Raw genomic sequence first — 22,232 nt, 5'->3', positions numbered from 1 at the left:
ATGTTGGTGCAGATTTGGGGCAATTACGCAACGAATCTGCACCAACATTTGCATATTTGACAGGTAATTCAGACGTTGCAGAAAAGACAGCGGACTTGCCTCAGATTTCAGTTTTTGCATTGCAAAGGCTGAAATCTGCAGTGAAATTCCGCTTCTTCTCCGCAACAGTCAGTGCATGCTGCAGAGGGAAAATTCTGCACTGCAGCCTATGGTCCGCAGCGGAGTTTTCCCGCATTGTCTGAACTAACTTTCCTAAAAATGTATAGAAACAAATGTAAAAAACGGCCGCTGGAGAATTCCACTGCAGACTGTCCGCAGCGGAATTCCACAGCAATTCCACCACGTGTGAATGCGCCCTTATACATTGTTTTAGCAAAGAAAAATAAAAAAAAGTCTTCAAAGGTTTACACAGCCTTAGGGCTTATTCAGACGAACGGGATATACGTCCGTGCCATGCACGTGATTTTCACGCGCGTCGCACGGACCTATATTAGTCTATGGGGCCGTGCAGACAGTTGCGTGATTTTTACGCAGCGTGAGTCCGCTGTGAAAAACTCACGACATGTCCGTTCTTTGTGCGTATTTCGCGCATCATGCACCCATTGAAGTCAATGGGTGCGTGAAAATCACGCGCACCACACGGAAGCACTTACGTGTGACACGCGTGATTCACGCAAGAGCAGTGAAAACTATGAATGAAAACAGAAAAGCACCATGTGCTTTTCTGTTTACAAACATCCAAACGGAATGTCATAATGATGGCGGCTGCGTGAAAATCACGCAGCCGCGCATCATACGGGGCTGACACACGGAGCTGTTAAGTACCTTTTGCGCACGCAAAACGCAGCATTTTTTGCATGCGCAGAGCGCACACGCTCGTGTGAATCCGGCCTTCAACAGCAACCTCATATGTGGGAAGCTCATTGCAGAAGCGAACCACAGCCAAAATCGGTTTATCCTCAGTGAAGTTATAGGTGAAAACCATAACCTTAGGCCTCATGCACACAGCAGACTTTTGTACTACGGGCTGTAGGCGCCGCTGTATGAGGATAATTCTGTAATACGGCATCTCATGGTACATGGCACAGCCAATGTAGAGTAGGGCTCTATAGACTTTTGCAACTTTGAGGTTATACAGCGCTGTTGTACAGTAATGTGAATGATGCCTTAGGGGAAGGGATAGGGCAGCATGTTTTTTTATCGCTATGTGTAAATCTAATTTCTATAAATCCCATTCACCTCTTTGAAAAGAAATTGTATTACTTATTTTTTTTTTTAAGAATCTGCCCCTATTGACTGTATAGGATATTATTAATTGTCTAAAACATAAATATAATTCATCTGAACAATGTATTACATGAAAGGAATGTAAAAAAAATATTGTTGTGAAATGTTTCCAAACTTTAGATTTTTTTCCTTAAATAATGTTCCTAAATTCATAATATAAGCTTCTGCTGGAGATCGTTTTCATAGGCTTTTCCCATGGTTTAAAACACCTCACTACGCAAGCACCATGGCAAGTTTCCTTGGTTCAGTTTGTTGTAATAACCTTTTTGCCTGCCCCTGGGGGTCTAAGAAAAGCTGTAGTTACTTTGTTTCAGACCACCGAAGATAAAAGAGAAAGGCCTCAGATAACATATTCCGAGCACGTCAACATCCAGCGAACGTCTGTATATCTTGTCCATTATTTCTGATAAGAACAAACGCTTCCTTCATCACAGGACAATTACCCCATAATGAAAGACGATCTGGGAATTCAAAGCAGATTTGTTCACTTTAGCATATATGTGTGTACATCTGGTCAGACACTCCTAATGTCTGCACCAGGAATAGCAGCTTCAGTCATTAATCAGCCCATGTGCTAAAAAGATACCGTTCCATGTGTATTCTGTGCGTTCAGCATATCTTCAGAGAGGAAGTGATGACAATATAAAGCTTGCCATGAGGTTCTCCTTATTTAAAGAGCTCTGTAATAATGCTGGTACCAGATTATACATCAATGCACAGGTAATATATACTAATATTCAGGTCGTCTGCTGTGCTAGGGGTTGACAGAAATCCAAGCAAACATAATATTTTTGGAGTAAAGGACCAACAAAACTAAAATTAATCAACTTTTTTTTTCTATGTTGGATCAATGTGTATGTTAGGTGTCATAACCATTTAAGAAACTGAAGATATTTGAATTGCCGATGCAGATTACTCTTGATCCCTTAGGCTGGGTTCACACGTGGCGGAATTTCACTTAAATTCCGCTGCGGACACTCCGCAGCGTTAATCTGCAGCGGAGCAGTTTCTCCATTGCCCTCCACTTCTATTTAGAAGTGTTCGTTTAGACGAGGCGTAAAATTCCGCTGCGGAGCATAGGCTGCGGAGCGGAATTTGGTGTCCGCAGCATGCTCTGTCTGTTGCGGAGCAGTGGCGGACTGGTTGCGGACTCATGGCGGAATTTCTCCATTGACTTCAATGGAGATTCTAAATTCCGCAATGAAGTCCGCAGATGTCATGCACATGTTATGTGTGCTGCGGATGCGTCTTGCTTTTTTGCCATGACATTTCTTCATTCTGGCTGGACCCATGTATTTCTAGGTCTACAGCCAGACTGAGGAAGTCAATGGGGCTCCCGTAATTACGGGAGCGTTGCTAGGAGACGTCAGTAAATAGTCACTGTCCAGGGTGCTGAAAGAGTTAAGCGATCGGCAGTAACTGTTTCTGCACCCTGGACAGTGACTACGATCTCAATATACAGCAACCTGTAAAAAAAATAGAAGTTCATACTTACCGAGAACTCCCTGCTACTGTCTCCAGTCCGGCTTCCCAGGATGACGTTTCAGTCTTAGTGACGGCTGCAGCCAATCACAGGCTGCAGTGGTCACATGGACTGCCGCGTCATCCAGGGAGGTAGGGCTGGATGCCGAAAGAGGGACGCGTCACCAAGACAACGGCCGGTAAGTATGAAATTCGTTTACTTTCACTAGGGAAAGTGCTGTCCCTTCTCTCTATCCTGCACTGATAGAGAGAAGGGAAGCACTTTTCCCGCAGTCCGCAGCAGCTAGTCCGCATCAATTTACTGCACATTTGGGCAGATCCGCAGCCGTAATCTGCAACCCGGATTAGGTGCGGCATTGATGCGGACAGTTGCGGAGGAATTCCGCCACGTGGGGGCATGCCCTTAAGGATCAAGCTCGTTAAGGACCACAGGAATGTTTTCATTCTTGCCTCCCCATATTCCGTCATTCAAAACTTTTTTACCTTTATGACTGAGTCTCTTTTATAGACATTATATATACATAAATGAGAAAAAGAATAAAGCAGCACAGCGACAGCAGTAAGTGCAGGCCTCCTAGGTTGAGGCTAGGAACCCTTGTTAATGAAATCCCAAAAAAATGAAGAGGCAGCACTCCAAGGAAATTGGTGAAAAAAAGTGGTGTGTTTATTCACCCCAGGCAGGCAACGTTTCGATCCGTCTCTATGGGATCTTTGTTTGGATTTTATATATATATATATATATATATATATATATATATATATATATATATACATATATATATATATATGTATGTGTATATATATATATATATATATATATACATATATATATATGTATATAACTTATTGGGACTTTTATTGAATAAAAAATATTGAGAAAGGCCCCATTGAGTAGGGCTGAAACGTCACAAGGGGTGATTAAAGTGATCCTATTTTTCACTGAACCTGGAGTGCTGTCTTGTGTTTTGGATTTTTTGCTGGCTATTTGGGACACTGGTCGTGTGTCTGAACAAGAACCTGTGCACCCGATACTGAAGAAAACGGTGCTGCTTCTGCTTTGCTTTATATATATATATATATATATATATATATATATATATATATATATATGTGTATGTATATAACTTATTGGGACTTTTATTGAATAAAAAATATTTATTAAAAAAAAATGTGTTTACTGTCTTTTTTTGCAATAGTTTTTTTTCCTCTTTATTATGCGATCATGTATTATTTCTTTATGGGGGAATTTTTTTAAATGGGGACTAACAATAATTCAACTGTAATCTAATTTCATACTTCTGTAAAACATGACATTACTACCTGTCCTTATACAATGGACAGGCATCGCTAGCTATGCTCTAGCAGGCAGGATAAGTGGACAATCCTGGAGAACTATGTTAGACACCCAGTCTACCATTGTACTATTCCCAGCCCCGGCAAACAGAATGGCGGTGCGGTAAATGTTATTCAAAGACACATCCATCCCATTGACAGCACTGCCATCGCAGTGTGGAGGGGGGTTAAACGCCGGGGATTAGAGTTATCTCCAATTACAGCCGTTGCAGCAGGGGAGTAGCTGTCAATCACAGCCATTCTCCCACGGATTGGCGCCTAGCGCTCCTATTCCTGTGAGCCCACTTTCACTTACATGTATGTGGGGATGTGGTAATACACTACTTTTCCCACATACATGTAGGTGACTATGCTTTAAGGGGTTAATTGGGGCATTGATAAAATGTCCTATTTGATCCTTAGCATTTGTGGAAAATTTCTAGGGAGACATTAAGTTAGTTCAATTGCTTTATTAGCGCATTCTACAAATTCCCTAGTTGAAAATGGGTTGCCCAGAAGGATAAACTCACAGGAGACTATAGTATAATACATGTGACACCACTGCTACTAGTGATTTAAGACAAATATTTAGTTTTTTCATGGTATGTGCACACCGCTTATTTTCAGCCGAAAAACGGCCAAAAAATCGGAGGCAGAACGCCTCCAAACATTTGCCCATTGATTTCAATCTGAAAAACGGCGTTCTGTTCCGGAATGCCAAAACGAAAAATGTGTCTGGTCCTTGAGCAGAAAAATTAATGGTTAAAGTTAATCTAATATAGTGGGTCAGATTTACTGTTTCAGACAGTGTAAACTTAGATCATGCTGTCAGAAGATGAACCAAATTTATCTCAGTGATACACACGGTGTGATACATTTTCTGCATCTAGCTGCACTTGCTAGACACTTTTTTTTCTCTTTATAAACACACAAAATAAAAAACGTCTGAAAATACGGAGCTATTTTCAAGGGAAAACAGCTCCTGATTTTCTGATTTTCAGACGTTTTTTATTCAAAGTTGCGTTTTTCGTGGCGTTTTTAATGGCCGTTTTTGGAGCTGTTTTTCTATAGAGTCTAAGAAAAACGGCTCCAAAAACGGCTGAAGAAGTGACATGCACTTCTTTTTCGTGGCCGTTTTGAAAAACGGCCGCATAAAAAACGCCCCATCGGAACAGAACGCCGTTTTTCCCATTGAAATCAATGGGCAGATGTTTGGAGGCATTCTGCTTCCGATTTTTCAGCCGTTTTTCGGGACGTTTATTACACTTTTGTTTAGGCTTAATTTGCAGCAGAATTTTGAGGCAGATATTTGGTGCATTTTGGGACATTTAAGCTATGCCCCTTCATGTTAAGCCACACTCCTTTTACAGAACTTTTTTTAAAGTGTCGAGAGAGGTTCAAACATCTGTTCTAAAATGAAATGCGCCAAATTGTGGGTAATTTTTCGACACATCTCAGGCACAGACACATTAATAAATCTGCCCCAGTGTTTTTAAAAATCAATTCATTCAAATCATACAGTTTATAAAGTAAGTTTACTCCTATTACAATATTTAAATAAAGTTACCATTAAATAGTTAAATCTTCACAGTCTGTTCCTTTAGGCCTTTTTCACACAGTGCAGTTTTGGTAAAAAAAATTCATGTGCTTTTTATTTGAGCTAAAATCAGGAATGGATCCTAAAGGAAGGAGTAATAGGACATACTAAGAGTTTATCCTGTTCCAGTTTTGGTTAGAAAAAGGCATTCATAACTTCGCCAAAATGTCAGTGTGAATAAGACCTTAAACATGTATTGAGGGCTACTGATCTAAACATCTCATATTGAGCAGATAGTCATGTGGACTTACTTGTGAGCACCGCCGCTTATTCCCACACCATGTCAAAATGTTATCATTCTACAAAAATAAAATAAAGTATATAACATATACCGTATGTAATACATATCTCATATATCTCATACAATAAGAATATAAACATTCAAACCTTCACAGAAAATTGACAGAAACAAGTCTTGCCTGCATATATCTTTATAGACCCTAGCACCGCCACTAAGCAACAAGCGGAGGGGGGGGGGGCTTTGGGGCCTACAGGACCCTAGTTACGCCCCTTCCTGGACATCTTGTATTCATGGATCTTTAGACTGTCCTAAACAGCTTGTATCAGTTAGTAAGAGCAGGTGGGCTTATTCAGACGAACGGGATATACGTCCGTGCAACACGCGTGATTTTCACGGACCTATGTTAGTCTATGGGGCAGTGCAGACAGTTGCGTGATTTTTACGCAGCATGAGTCCGCTGTGAAAAAGTCACGACATGTCCGTTCTTTGGGCGTATTTCGCGCATCACGTGGAAATCACGCACACCACATGGAAGCACTTCCGTGGGACGAGCGCGATTCGCGCAACAGCTGTCAAACTATGAATGAAAACAGAAAAGCACCACGTGCTTTTCTGTTTACAAACATCCAAACGGAGTGTCATAATGATGGCGGCTGCGCGAAAATCATGCAGCCGCGCATCATACGGGGCTGACACACGGAGCTGTTAAGTGGCTTTTGCACACGCAAAACGCAGCGTTTTTTGCGTGCGCAAAACCCACACGCTCGTGTGAATCCGGCCTTAAGGTGTTAAAGGAGATGTAAAATTATATATAAATAATAATAATAATAATAATAAAAACATTTAAGCCAATTCAGATAATGCAATCTGAAAATGTTGCCCTCACAAACTGATCAAAAAGAAAAGTGCTCCCCTGATCTATACATTATAACCTATATATATTCTCTTAGCAAATTTATTATTCTCAAGATATGACATTATCCATATATATTTAACCAAAAAGAAACATCTTGATATCATACAAATTCGATTTCTCAAATAGAATTTATTTTATTACATTTTATTTATTACACATTAGTACAAAAATACAAAAATAACCCCCCTCCCAAGTATATACTATATTAAATCGTAGACCATAAATATTGATAACAATTCCTCACAGTATACACTTAGATGCAAGTGTAACTAAATGACAATTAGTCTGGGTTCACACACACTATTTACGGACGTAATTCGGGCGTTTTAGCCCCGAATTACGTCCGAAAATACGGCTCCAAAGCGGCAGCAAACATCTGCCCATTCATTTGAATGGGTTTTACGATGTACTGTGCTGACGGTCATTTTTTTAAAAAGACGCCCGCGTCAAAGAAGTGCCTGTGACTTCTTGAGACGTAATTGGAGCCGTTTTCCATTGACACCATGGAAAAACAGCTCCAATTATGTCCGTAATGGATGCAGCGAAAAGCGCCTGCACTTGCCATTACGTCTGAAATGCCGGAGCTGTTTTCTCCTGAAAACAGCTCCGTGATTTCAGCCGTTACGGACGTGTACGTGTGAGCATACCCTTATACTCATATTGTACCAGCATGCAGGGCACAAGAAATAATATAGCAGGATGTTAAATATCGCTACATTAGAAAGGTCCCTATGATTGCATAACTATATTATATTACTACGTTAGTATGGTACAAAAAAGGGGTATCAAAAGAAATCCCTATGAGTACAGTACATGCATGTATCATTCAACATACCTGTAGCGGACATGATGGTTATTTAGACAACTGGACACAGAGCACCTCCCCTGATCTATACAGTCTACTTTAACCCCGTAATGTTAGGACAACTGTTTCAGGTAAATGTATAATACTAGTAGTGAGAATGAAGAGACCAAATAAACCGCTACTTTTATGTTGCAGACACATTCACCTCTTATTTATCATAAAACCCAAACCCAAAACATATGTAATGTAACATCCTCTTTTTTTTTTTGTATTATATTTTTTTATTTTTTGTCTTATAAATAAGTTTTTAGACAATATTCACTGTTAAACATCAGAGCACAATGCGGCTGTGTGAAATGAGGAGTTATGGATAGCAAAGCAGTTGGTACATTTACCTGTAGACTGGTGAAGGTGGCAGACAGCTGTGTGATGTGTAGGGTCAGACAGCGTGATGTGCATCTGGCCAGCATTATTTTCCTATCCGAGTCCCCTCCATCCTTCTTTTGCATTCTCTTGCTTGCAGCAACAACCATAATGCTAAAGAGCAAGAAAATGACAACGTTACCATTCCATAAATCCTTGGCCATAGTCAGAGGTGGATTCAGCTCCTTCTCAGTGCTGCTCGGCTCCTGTGTAGCATTCTGCAAGCAATGTGTGTGTAAGAGGGTCATCCTTCAAGCTTGGACACTCCCCCAGTAAGTCTCCCCCAGCTTCAAACAGAACCCCCCAGCATAATCTCTACTACAGTACAGAATGTGACGTGTATCCCCTACTGATCTCTGAGTGCTACATATGGGATCTGCATTGCACGATGTCAGACTATCTATCTATCTATCTATCTATCTATCTATCTATCTATCTATCTATCTATCTATCTATCTATCTATCTATCTATCTATCTATATAAATAAAATATGCATAACAATTAACTAATACAGGAAGGGGTCTTTGAAGTCTCTGTTTGATTACCATTCGCAACTTCAGCACCACCTCTCCACCCTCAGCCGCATATCGCCAATTCAAGGGCCCTCCTGTTGAATGTTACGCCAATTATGGTACTGCTGTGACCTCCGCCCAGTAAGGACATACTCACAAATTACCATATAGGTACCACCTTTTGGGACTCCCCAAACTTGCGGTGGATCCCCAATTTTCACAAAAATGTACCACATTCAAAGACTCCGTTCCCGCCAACTGCCGTGACAGATCAACCTGCAAAGAAAAGAAAAAACAAGCCTAAAAAAAAGGAAAACCGACACAAGCCCAAAAAAAAAGGAAAACCGATAATCACTCAGAACACAACGGAAAGGAAAATTGACAACACTGCTAAGAAAATAAAATTAAAATTAGGGTGGGTGAGTGGGTGGGATGCTGCTCCACTGCTAGGATACTGAGTGATGAAAACTTCCTGCTTCCTCTGTCTACCCCTCCCCTTGGACCCTGCTTTACCTCCAATCAGGTAAGCCCTTACAAATACCCCGCCCTTTTTCCCCTACCACACACACTCACTTTAACTTCTCACACCTATAAACTAGCCTGCTATTTACGTTAAGTTATTAACCCCTTCACACTTGAATAAAACTTCCCACCAGGGCCAGAGCATCCCTCCAATGTCATGATGCCTTACCCTAAACTACGCCCCAGTACAGGCCCTTGCTATGAAGATGTTATTAAGTGTAGTATTTCAGCGATTGCATTGACCTTAACGCTATGTGAAGTAATAGTCCGTCACAGGCGTTGTCCTGTTAACGCAAACTGATGGACTAATACGTCAGAGCGTTAACGGGTACTGTGTCTGCAGACACCGTTTTAAAGCAGTGATGGCTTAACGCTATCACTGCTTCAAGGCCATGACCAGCGCTAGCCTCCGATAAGGCCGATTAACCTCGTAGATGCAGCGCTCACATGCGAGCACTGCATCTATGGTGTTTACAAGCAGATCGGAACCACGCAATGAAATTGCGGGGTTCCGATGACTGCTCCAGCAGACCGGAGGCCTAACAATGGCCAAGTATGAAAGCCTGCTAGGTCCCACTCAGAGGTGGGGCCTAAAAGGCGTCCGGCCGCAGTAACAAGATGGCGCAGGCTCAGAAGCTGAGCCTGCGACATCAGCTGTTGGTGTCAACTGTATGTTACAGCTGACACCATGCTGTAATGGTAGGGAATGGAGCTAGCTCCGATCCCTTCCATTAACCCCTTAGATGCCGCGATCAACGCGTTTGATCGCGGCATCTTAGTGGTTTGTAGCGATCGACACGATGTGATCGTGAGGATGACGATCATTGCTATTGCAACCGGAGGCCTAATTATGGCCTCCTGGTCTGCCACGTACAATAGCCTATTAGGCCCCGCCCACAGACGGGACCTAATAGGCTGAATGAGTGACAGCTCTAATGCATTGCACTATGTGGGTAGTTCAATGCATTAGAGTAAAGATCTGAGGTGCAGGCCTTCATAGTGGGACAAAAAAAATAAGTTGAATAAAAGTGTAAAAAGAAAAGTTTCAAGTTAATGAAAACAAACATTGCCTTTTTTCCTATAAGTCTTTTATTTTAGGAAAAAAATGAAAACGTTAAAAAAAAGTACACATATTTGGTATCACCGCGTCTGTAATCTATAAAACTATAATGTAATTTTTCCCACACGGTGAACACGGCAAAAAAATAAAATAAAAAACAATGGCTTAATCGCTATTTTTGTATCACCACCCCTCCCAAAACATGGAATAAAAATTGATCATAAAGTCCCATGTACGCCAAAAAAGTACCAATTAAAACTACAACCGGTGGCGCAAAAAATATGCCCTTAAACAGCTTTTTTGACTGAAAAAGAAAAAAGTTCTGTCTTTCAGAATATGGCGACACAAAATGTGCAGTGTTCCAAAAGCGGATAAGATCGGGCACTGTTTATCAGTGCGACACTGATACCTCTGAAATATTATTTACCCCATTATTATACCCTCTTATTATGCCCTGATGTACTCCGCACAGCTTACATATGCCCCCACATTATAAACTGAAATACCAGCAAAACCCCAAACAAAACTGCTACCAAGCAAAATCTGCGCTCCAAAAGCCAAATGGTGCTCCCTCCCTTCTGAACCCTACAGCGTGCCCAAACAGCAGTTTACGTCCACATTTATGGCATTGCCATACACGGGAGAACCAGCTTAGCAGTTTATGAGGTGTGTGTAATTACTAATGAAAAAACACATGTGGGGGCAAAATGCTCACTACACCGCTTAAAATGCCTTAAGGGGTGTAGTTTCCAAAATAAGGGTCATTACTTGGGGTTTGACCTCAGAGCCCTGCAATTGTGGGCCAATGCTGCGAAAATCACCAAAATAGACCTCAAATGCGCAAGGTGCTTTTCACTTCACAGCTCTGTCATATGTCCAGGCAAATTATATATGCCTTGAGGGGTGTAGTTTCCAAAATGGGGTCACTTCTTGGGGGCTTCCACTGTACTCTGGTACCTTAGGGTTTTGCAAAGGCGACATGGCACCTAAACACCAATCCAGCAAAATCTGCATGCCAAATAGCGCTCCTGCCTTTCTGAGCCCTGCCATGTGTCCAAACAGCAGTTTATGACCACATGTGGGGTATTTCCGTACTCTGGAGAAATTGCTTTACAAATGTTGGGGTGCTTTTTCTGCTTTACCCCTTGTGAAAATGAAAAAAAAAATCAATTTTTTAGTGGAAAAAATGTTGATATTCATTTTTACGGCCTAATTCTAATAAATTATGCAAAAGGCCAGTGTGGTCTAAATGCTTACTATACCCCTAGATAGATTCCTTAAGGGATGTAGTTTCCCAAATGCCCCGCAGGCACTTTGCCAACGTGACATGGCACCTGAAAACCATTACAGCTAAGTTTGGGCTCCAAATGGTGCGCCTTCTGTTTTTAGCCCTGCCATGTGTCCAAACAGCAGTTTATGACCACTTATTGGGTATTGCCGTAATCGGGAGAAATTGGTTTTCAAGTGTTGGGGTGTTTTTCTCCTTTAGTCCTTGTAAAAATTAAAAATGTCGACATTTTATCAGAAAAAAATTTAGCTTTTCAATTTCATGGCCTAATTCCACTAAATTCAGCAAAAAACCTGTGGGGTGAAAATGCTCACTATATCCCTCACAAATTCCTTCAGTGGTGTAGTTTCCCAAATAGGGTCATTTTTGGGGGGTTTCCACTTATTTGGTCCTGCAAGAGCTTTGCAATTGTGACATGGCGCCGCAAACCATTCCAGCAAAATTTGAGCTCCAAAAGCCAAATGGTGCTCTTTCCCTTCTAAGCCCTGCCGTGGGTCCAAACATCAGTTTATTACTACATATGGGGTATTGCTGTGCTCAGAAAAGGTTGCTTTACATACGTTGGGGTGCTATTTCTCTTTTATTTATTGTGAAAATGAAAAATGAGTTAAATCTACATTTTATTACAAAAAATTTAGATTTTCATTTTCACTGCCTGATTCCACTAAAGTCAGCAAAAAACCTGTGGGGTTAAAATGCTCACTATACCCCTCGATAAATTCCTTGTGGGGTATAGTTTACCAAATGTTGTCTTTTTTGGGGTGTTTCCACTGTTTTGGCATCACAAGACCTCTTCAAACCTGACATGGTGCCTAAAATATATTCTAATAAAAAGAAGGCCCCAAAATCCTCTAGGTGCTCCTTTGATTCTGAGACCTGTGTTTCAGTCCATAAGCGCACTAGGGCCACATGTTGGATATTTCTAATAAGTGCAGAATCTGGGCAATAAATATTGAGTGGTGTTTCTCTGGTAAAACCTTCTGTGTTACAGAAACAAAAGGATGAAAAATTAATTTCTTCAAAAAAAAATTAATTTGTAAATTTCATCCCTAATTTGCTGTAATTCTTGTGAAACGCCTAAAGGGTTAATAAACGTTCTAAATGCTGTTTTGAATACTTTGAGGGGTTCAGTTTTTAAAATGGGGAGATTTATGGGGGTTTGCATTGTATGGTCCCATCAAAAACACTTTACACCTGAACTCATCCCTGTAAAAATAGCCTTTTAAAATTTTCTTGAAAATGTGAGAAATTTCTACTAAAGTTCTAAGCCTTGTAACGTTCTAGAAAAATAAATGGATGTTCAAAAAGCAATGGCAATCTAAAGTAGACATATGGGAAATATTAATTAGCATTTATTTTGTGTGGTATTACTATCTGTCTTATAAGCAGATACATTTAAATTTAGAAAAATGCAAATTTTTGAAATTTTTCGCTAAATTTTGCTGTTTTTTACAATTAAATACTGTAACCAAGTTTTACCACTAACTTAAAGTATAACGTGTCACGAAAAAACGATCTCAGAATCGCTTGGGTAGGTAAAAGCATTCCAAAGTTATTACCACATAAAGTGACAGATTTAAAAAAATGGGGCTGCGTCCTGAATGTGCCAACTAGTCCATGTCCTTAAGGGGTTAAGAATTGATATAGGTCCTCCATTTTACATAGTCCCTCCATTTTCACAGGCTCAAAAGTAATTGGACAAACTAACATAATTATTAATATAAGGATTATTTTTAGCACTTGGATGCAAATCCTTTGCAGTCAATGACTGTCTGAAGTCTGGAATCCATGAAAACTCACCAAATGCTGAATTTCCTCCCTTGAGATGCTTTTTCCAGGCCTTTACTGCAACCGCCTTTAGTTTCTGCTTGCTTGGGGGTCTTTCTGCTTTCAGTTTTGCCTTCAGTAAGTGAAAAACATGCTCAGTGGGGTTGAGGTCAGGTTTTAGGCTGTTGTGGAAAAGAATGCTTTCAAAAATAAAAGTTTAAATAGTTTTTTTTATCAATTAACAAAATGCAAAGTGAATAAACAGAGGAGAAATCTAAATCAAAACGACATTGGTGTGACCCCCTTTTGCCTTCAAAACAGCATGAATTCTTCTAGGTACACTTGCACAAAGTCATGGATTTTGTAGGATTATAGTCAGGTATATGATTAACCAATTATACCAAAAATGTAAAAATTATCATCATGTTCATATGTAGGTTGAAACACAGTCATTAACTGTAACAGAAACAGCTGTGTAGGAGACATAAAACTGGGTGAGGAACAGCCAAACTCTGCTACAAAGGTGAGGTTGTGGAAGACAGTTTCATGTCACAGGTCCATGTCAGAGGTCCACAATGGCAAGACTGAGCACAGCAACAAGACACAAGGTAGTTATCTAGCAAGGTCTCTCCCAGGCAAAGATTTCAAAGCTGTCTGGGGTTTCAAGCAGTTCAAGCTCTTTTGAAGAAGCACAAAGAAATGGGCAACATTGAGGTCTGTAGATGTAGTCCTTGGCCAAAGAAACTTAGTTCAGCAGTTCAAAGACACATCATACTTACTTCCCTTCTAATTCAGAAGATGTCCAACAGCGCCATTAGCGCAGAACTGGCAGAAACCAGTGGGACCCAGGTAACCCATCTACTGTTCGGAGAAGTCTAGTCAGAAGTAGTCTTCATGGAAAAATTGCGGCCAAAAAGCCATACCTTTGACTAGGAGCAAGGCCAAGCGACTGAACTATGCATGAAAACATAGGAACTGGGGTGCAGAAAAATGGCAGCAGGTGCTCTGGACTGGTTAGTCAAAATTTTAATTAATTTGTCTGTAACAGAAGGCAGTTAGGCCAGAGAGTGGTACAATAATGAGTGTCTACAGACAACAGTGAAGCATGCTGGAGGTTGCTTGCAAGTCTGGGGCTGCATTTCAGCAATATAGTTGTGGATTTGGTCAGGATTAATGGTGTCCTCAATGCTGAGAAATACCATTCATCATGCAATACTATCAGGGCAATACCATTGCAGCAGAACAACGACCCCAAACATACAGCCAATGTCACTAAGAAGGGAAGCACGGTGGCTCAGTGTTAGTACGAACTGGGTTCAAATCTAACCAATGACAACATCCGCATGGCGTTTGTATGTTCTCACCGTTCTTGCGTGGGTTTCCTCCAGGTACTTCGGTTTCCTCCCAAAAACATACCAATAGGGAATTTAGACTGTGAGCCCCAATGGGGACAGTAAGTAAGTACCTCTGTAAAGCACTGCAGAATATGTTGGCGCTACGTAAGTAGCAGAAATAAATAAAAAAAACAATTAAGAACTGTCTTTAACATAAAGAAGAACAAGGCGCCCCGGAAGTGTTGATATGGCCCCCACAGAGCCCTGATCTCAACATCATCCCGGGAACCTTTCTGGTTATTTCTTCTATTTTTGAAAACATTCTTACTTTGCAGCATTTTTCCACAGCTGCCTGAAACTTTTGCACAGTACTGTGTGTGTGTGTGTGTGTGTGTGTGTGTGTGTGTATGTGTATATATATATATACAGGGCGGGCCATTTATATGGATACACCTAAATAAAATGGGAATGGTTGGTGATATTAACTTCCTGTTTGTGGCACATTAGTATAAAGAGGGGGGAAACTTTTCAAGCTGGGTGTTGACCATTGCGGCCATTTTTAAGTCGGCCATTTTGTATCCAACTTTAGTTTTTTCAATGGGAAGAGGGTCATGTGACACATCAAACTTATCGAGAATTTCACAAGAAAAACAATGGTGTGCTTGGTTTTAACGTTACTTTATTCTTTCGTGAGTTATTTACAAGTTTCTGACCACTTATAAAATGTGTTCAAAGTGCTGCCCATTGTGTTGGATTGTCAACTTGACTTTTGAGGCTGTCACATTAGGGATTATTTAGAAAAAAGTCTGTTATTCCTAAAATGTTAATGCAATATCTTTGTTAAACCCCTTGTATTAAACCTGAAAGTCTAAACTTCAATCGCATCTTCTTGGTTTCAAATCCATTGTGGGGATGTATGGAGGTAAAAATTGTGTCACTGTCCAAATACTTCTGGATCCAACTGTATGTTGTTAATATATATTTAAAAACAACAAACAAACATGTATCTTAATTAGTTTACATTTAATTTACAATACACTAATAAATCATAGCCTACTTTGAGGCAAAATTAAAACTTGACAGTCCTCCTCAGGGCCGGCCTTTGTGGTTTTCGACTTGTGCCATGGCACAGGGCGCATCACTCCCGCAGGTGAAAGGGGGCGCTGTGCTGGCTCCCTTCCCCTGCTTGCCTTTCCGCCTGGGTGCTCCTTCTCTATTATGACGCCAGCATCCAGTGATGCAACGTGACAATTGTGTCACAGTGCAGCACCGTGGATAGTATGGAGAAGGACCCGGACGAGCGGTGAGTACAATCAACCACCGCTCATTTGTCAGGTCTCTAGGCTGCCTGCAAGGCATAAGGCAGGCATTGCTTATATATATATATATATATATATATATATATATATATATATATATATATATATATATATATATTAACATTGGCACAGTGGGGGGCATAAGGGGCCATTAAATAACATAAGGGGGGCTGTATACCGTGTGGGATGGGCATAGTTATATACTGTACTGTGTTATAATGGGGGCATAAGGTGGCCGTCATTATATTGTGTGTGGGTGGCATAAGTGGGCATTATATTTTATGGGGGTACTAAAGTAGACATTATACTGTGTGGGGGCACTTGGGGGGACATTATACTGTGTGTGGACACTAAAAGGGGCATTATACTGTATGGGGGAACTTGGAGGACATTATACTGTGTGTGGGCACTAAAGAGGGCATTGTACTGTGTGTGGGCACTAAAGTGGGCATCATACTGTGTGTGGGCACTAAAGAGGGCATTATACTATGCATGGGCACTAAAGGGGGCATTATACTGTGTGGGGCACTAAAGGGGGCATGATAATATTTTGGGGCACTTGGGGGACATTATAATGTGTGTGGGCACTAAAGGGGCATTATACTGGGTGGAGACACTTGGTGGACATTATAATGTGCGTGGGCACTAAAAGGGGCATTATACTGTGTGGGGGCACTAAAGGGGACATTATACTGTGGTTTGGCACTAAAGGGGGCAATATACTGTGTGGAGGGAATTGGGGGACATTATACTGTGTGGGCACTGAAGAAGTACATTATACTGTGTGGGGGCACTTGGGGGACTTTATACTGTATGGAGGACACCAAAGGGGGCATTATACTGTGTGGGGCCACTATAAAGGGCATTATACTGTGTGGGGGCACTAAAAAGGGCATTATACAGTGTGGAGGCATTACTTTTTTTATGGGGCATTTATTTTATGATGGGGTGGGGCGCTGAAAGAAAATTTCGCACAGGGCGCCCTCTATCCTAAGGCTGGCCCTGGTCCTCCTGAATCATCATTTGCAGCAACTGTGTGCAGTGATTTTTTCAAAACATCAGTCTTCATGTTCAGACTCCTGCTTTCAGTTCCTGGCAAAAGAAGCTTCATTCTATCAGCCGTATTAGCTCTCTTTGAGCTCATATGTGAGTCTTCCCTTTACGAAAACTATTAACATACAAAGGACAATAGGCTACATGACCTCAAAAGGCAAAAGGGAAGCAGAAAAAAAATATAAAAACCTACGAGATACTTTACAATTCTAAAATTCCAAAATATAAAGACAATATATCAAAGTGGATCATATATAAAAAAAATCTTTATTGCATAAAATTCATAACAGCTGAAAAAAAGCTATTTAAAAACACCCAATAAAAACAATAATGGACATATACGTCAGGGGCAGGTTCTGGCGTAATTAACAATATATAACTGCTAGATTAATAATGAAGGTTGGGTAAAAATGCTAAAACAAAAGTTCATACAAATAGCAGCAAAATTTGAAGACCTATCCAGATACCCCTATGGTCCTATTACACGGCACGATATGGGCTGTGAAAATGAGCTCCGAACAACAAGATAGTTCCTTGATCGGTGCTCGTTTGCTCTTTTTACATGGAGCAACGCTGGATTGTGTATGGGGACGAGCGCTCGTTACTTCGACCTTTCGTCCCCATACATTTACGTCATTTCGGCAACACATCTCCCTGTTTACACAGGGAGATGTGCTGCCGACAACTATAATATTTATTGCTGCATAAACGAGATCAGACGATAAACGAGCGTTTCCCCGTTTATCAGCTGATCATTGCCCTGTTTACACAGGGCAATAATAAGGAACGAGCGTTCATGTAAACACTCGTGTGGCCAATTATTAGCCCGTGTAATAGGGCCTTTAGGCCAAGCTATATACAAAGCCACAATAGACAGCGATTACGCAAGATACGCCATAATGGACTATTGCACCTTACATTTTTCATTAATGTATTTATTGGATGTTTTTTAATTGTCTTTTGTCAGCTGTAATGAACTATATATAATCTACAAAAAGGTGCACAGACTAGCAGTTTACATATTATAAATAAATCACCTTTATTAAAAAAAACAATAAAAATGGATAAAACGTCACTCATAAGAGAGCAATTGCTCATTCTGTTACATAACGTGTACAAAGTTAGCCAAACATTCATAATTTAAATAGTGACATAGTACTGTACATATTTCAGGGAGCTGTATACAGTTACACATAATAACAAACAAATGTAATGTCCCTAATAGTAATAGGCTAAGTAAACATAAAGTGCATACAGAGCAGAATAGCGACCGTCTGCCCAATGGGCGTTTTGCTATTGCTTCTTCTGGGGCACCATGGGTATTTACATTTGTTGTGGCCAATCAGTGACACACTAACAAATCAGTATTTAATGTTTAAATTCCACAATATCACATACCACTAATGGAACAAATGATACATCTCCAGATACGATCCAGTGTGTCGCCCGCTCCGCCCTCCTGCGCTCTAGAGGGAGCTGAGAGGACAACGTGGTCACATTTAGGAGATGATCCGGAAGTAAGAAATCGGAAGTTAAAAACCTAAAAGTGGTCTATCTTATTGTACACGTCTGATCTCACAGCCCAGAAGTAAGGGACCAGAAGTTACGAATGTGAAAACAGTATATTCATTCCGTTGCATATAGTGCTGCGGAAATCCAGAATTACGAACCAAGGGATAGTAAACTGATAAATTGTAAAAAGAAAAACGCACATCGTTCCACTTTTGTAACTTAGATTTGATTGGTATTAGGGTTAGATGTGGTGTCAGACGCACACAGGAGCCGCTGTCAGCCAAGTCGTCAGTTCAGATCACTGACGGACTCGGCTTACAGGAGCTATGCAGCTTCTAGGTAAAGGGGATACATAGAAGCTGCAGCGCTAAAACAGTTTTCATAGCCTTTAAAGGGAAACTGTCACTAGATCTTTGGGCACTAAAACACCAGCATGTTGTTATACTGGGTTTAGCGTCCTAAACATGCCCCTCTCAAAACTGTCCATTTTAGCATCTTCTCTAAAAAGACGTTATAATATAGTGTGTGCTGTGTGTAAATTACCAGAGGAGAGTCCTGAGATGAGTCCAGGTGTACTGGCCTTGGCTTCATCTAAGCACTGAGCATGTGCAGGATGTCGTTGGACTCTCAAGACCCTGTGATAATTTAAATAAATCACATTATTATTAGTTCTTTTTAGACAAAATGCGAAAACCGACAGTTTTGAGAGAGGAATGTTTAAGATGCTAAACCTGTGTAGTATAACAACATGCTGGTGGTTTAGTGCCCTAAAATCTAGTGACAGGTTGGGGAGCTTTGGTTTTCTGAGAAATCATGTTGGTGTACATATACAATGAACATGCATCATCTCTCAGGCCATATCTAAGGTGTGTACTAATCTATCTATCTATCTATCTATCTATCTATCTATCTATCTATCTATCTATCTATCTATCTATCTATCTATCTATCTATCTATCTATCTATCTTATCTATCTATCTATCTAATCTATCTAAAATCGTCAAAATCGTGCGGCCACTGCAAGAGAGTGGGGTTTCGGCGGTGGCGTAACTACCGCCGTAGCAGCCGTAGCGGCTGCTACGGGGCCCGCGGCATGAGGGGGCCCGTGTCGCCCGCCGGCACAAGCCCCCACCATGGCCGAAGGCGCCGCTAGCAGCCGCTATGGCTGCCACGGCGCGACGCCACTGAACACTACGGCAGAGCAGGGAGGTATCTCCCCGCTCTGCCATTAAACAAAAGACATGTATCCCCTATCCACAGGATAGGGGATACATGAGTGATCGCTGCCAGCGATAGGGAGAACGGGGGACTGAAAGTCCCCTGAAGTTCTCCATCACAAACCTCGGACTTCCGGGGTCTGTGTCGGTAGCTCCATAGAAATGAATGGAGCTCCGGTCGCGCTTGTGCGCATGCGTGACCAGCGCTCCTTTCATTTTTATTGAGCTGCGCAGACGCCGCAAGTCAGAGGTTAGTGATGGAGAACTTCAGGGGACTTTCGGTCCCCCGTTCTCCCTATCAATGCCAGCAATCGATCACACATGTATCCCCTATCCTGTGGATAGGGGATGCATGTTATTTGTAGGACACACTATAGGTCGCATTTTTTTGGGGGGTTGGGGACGCTGTATGGCGTTCCCTACAGGGGGGGGCGCTGTATGGCGTTCCCTGCAGGGGGGGCTGTATGGCGTTCCCTACAGGGGGGGGGGCTGTATGGCGTTCCCTACAGGGGGGCTGTATGGCGTTCCCTGCAGGGGGGGCTGTATGGCGTTCCCTGCAGGGGCGGGGGGGCTGTATGGCGTTCCCTGCAGGGGGGCTGTATGGCGTTCCCTGCAGGGGGCTGTATGTCGTTCCCTGCAGGGGGGGCTGTATGGCGTTCCCTGCAGGGGGCTGTATGGCGTTCCCTGCAGGGGGGGGCTGTATGGCATTCCCTGCAGGGGGGCTGTATGGCGTTCCCTGCAGGGGGGGCTGTATGGCGTTCCCTGCAGGGGGGGCTGTATGGCGTTCCCTGCAGGGGGGGCTCTATGGCGTTCCCTACAGGGGGGGGCTGTATGGCGTTCCCTACAGGGGGGGCTGTATGGCGTTCCCTACATGGGGGGGCTGTATGGCGTTCCCTACAGGGGGGGGCTGTATGGCATTTCCTACAGTGGGGGCTGTATGGCGTTCCCTACAGCCCCCTCTGTAGATAGCGCCATACAGTCCCCCTGTAGATAACGCCATACAGCCCCCTCTAGATAACGCCATACAGCCCCCCTGTAGATAACGCCATACAGCCCCCCCTGTAGATAACGCCATACAGCCCCCCCTGTTGATAACGCCATACAGCCCCCCCTGCAGGGAACACCATACAGTCCCCCTGTAGATAACGCCATACAGCCCCCCCCTGCAGGGAACGCCATACAGCCACTGTAGATAACGCCATACAGCCCCCCTGTAGATAACGCCATACAGCCCCCCTGTAGATAACGCCATACAGCCCCCCTGTAGATAACGCCATACAGTCCCCCCTGTAGATAACGCCATACAGTCCTCCCTGTAGATAACGCCATACAGTCCCCCCTGTAGATAACGCCATACAGCCCCCCTGTAGATAACGCCATACAGTCCTCCCTGTAGATAACGCCATACAGACCCGCCCTGTAGATAACGCCATACAGACCCACCCTGTAGATAACGCCATACAGTCCCCCCTGTAGATAACGCCGTTCAGTCCCCCCTGTAGATAAAGCCATACAGCCCCCTCTGTAGATATCTACAAAGGGGGCTGTATGGCGTTATCTACAGGGGGGGCTGTATGGCACTATCTACAGGGGGGCTGTATGGCGTTATCTACAGCCCCTGTAGATAGCGCCATACAGCCCCCCTGTAGATAACGCCATACAGCCCCCCTGTAGATAACGCCATACAGCCCCCCTGTAGATAACGCCATACAGTCCCCCCTGTAGATAACGCCATACAGTCCTCCCTGTAGATAACGCCATACAGTCCCCCCTGTAGATAACGCCATACAGTCCTCCCTTTAGATAACGCCATACAGTCCCCCCTGTAGATAACGCCATACAGCCCCCCTGTAGATAACGCCATACAGTCCTCCCTGTAGATAACGCCATACAGACCCGCCCTGTAGATAACGCCATACAGACCCACCCTGTAGATAACTCCATACAGTCCCCCTGTAGATAACGCCGTTCAGTCCCCCCTGTAGATAAAGCCATACAGCCCCCTCTGTAGATATCTACAAAGGGGGCTGTATGGCGTTATCTACAGGGGGGGCTGTATGGCACTATCTACAGGGGGGCTGTATGGCGTTATCTACAGGGGGGGCTGTAAAACAGGCACTATCTACAAGGGGTTGGGGTTGTGTGACACCCAGGGGAGGGGGGGCCCCAGTCAAAAGTTTGCTATGGGGCCCAGTCTTTCCTCGTTACGCCCCTGGGTTTCGGACATAGGTACACATCGCTTGGTGGGACTCTACACTTACTATGTTGTAAGTACATTAATGTAAGACACTTCTTCCTCATATCACCTGTTTCTTCTTTCCTGTATCAGTTTATTAGTTCTACAACAGATAGATCATGTGAGACACAAAGCGGAAAAACAGGTAATTTGTAAGAATTTTCACCCTATGTGAGCTGTCTTTTTTTATCTGTTCATGGAAGAGAGATAGATGGATATTTCCTAGCACACCAGACATACCAGAGGATGTCTCCATAGTTCTGCTCATTATCACGTGATTAATATCTCTTTCCTCCAAAAAGAGGAGCTGTCCATTCCTGGAAAACA

General features: G+C 42.5%; 1 protein-coding gene across 7 annotated transcripts in view; it reads right to left on the bottom strand.

Moving 5' to 3' along the window:
• LOC142759494 (anosmin-1-like) overlaps positions 1 to 18,448 on the bottom strand; it is a 97,698-nt gene extending 79,250 nt beyond the window's left edge. For 2 of the 7 annotated variants that reach the window (XM_075861700.1, XM_075861706.1), the window contains exons 1-4: positions 18,338 to 18,448; positions 13,267 to 13,366; positions 8,056 to 8,872; positions 5,950 to 5,997 (exon numbers count right to left, since the gene is read on the bottom strand). In XM_075861700.1, the coding sequence (XP_075717815.1) occupies positions 5,950 to 5,997; positions 8,056 to 8,331 (324 nt within the window). In that variant the 5' untranslated portion in view covers positions 8,332 to 8,872; positions 13,267 to 13,366; positions 18,338 to 18,448. Of the gene's footprint in view, positions 1 to 5,949; positions 5,998 to 8,055; positions 8,873 to 13,266; positions 14,787 to 18,337 lie in introns of those variants that run through there. The other 5 variants (XM_075861703.1, XM_075861704.1, XM_075861705.1 and 2 more) reach the window with 5 other exon arrangements.
• Positions 18,449 to 22,232: the final 3,784 nt, after the last annotated feature.

The sequence above is a fragment of the Rhinoderma darwinii genome, chromosome 4, assembly GCF_050947455.1.
Source record: "Rhinoderma darwinii isolate aRhiDar2 chromosome 4, aRhiDar2.hap1, whole genome shotgun sequence".
Taxonomy (NCBI): domain Eukaryota; kingdom Metazoa; phylum Chordata; class Amphibia; order Anura; family Rhinodermatidae; genus Rhinoderma; species Rhinoderma darwinii.
Note: the sequence above shows the minus strand (reverse complement) of the source record. Positions and strands in the feature narration are given on the sequence as shown.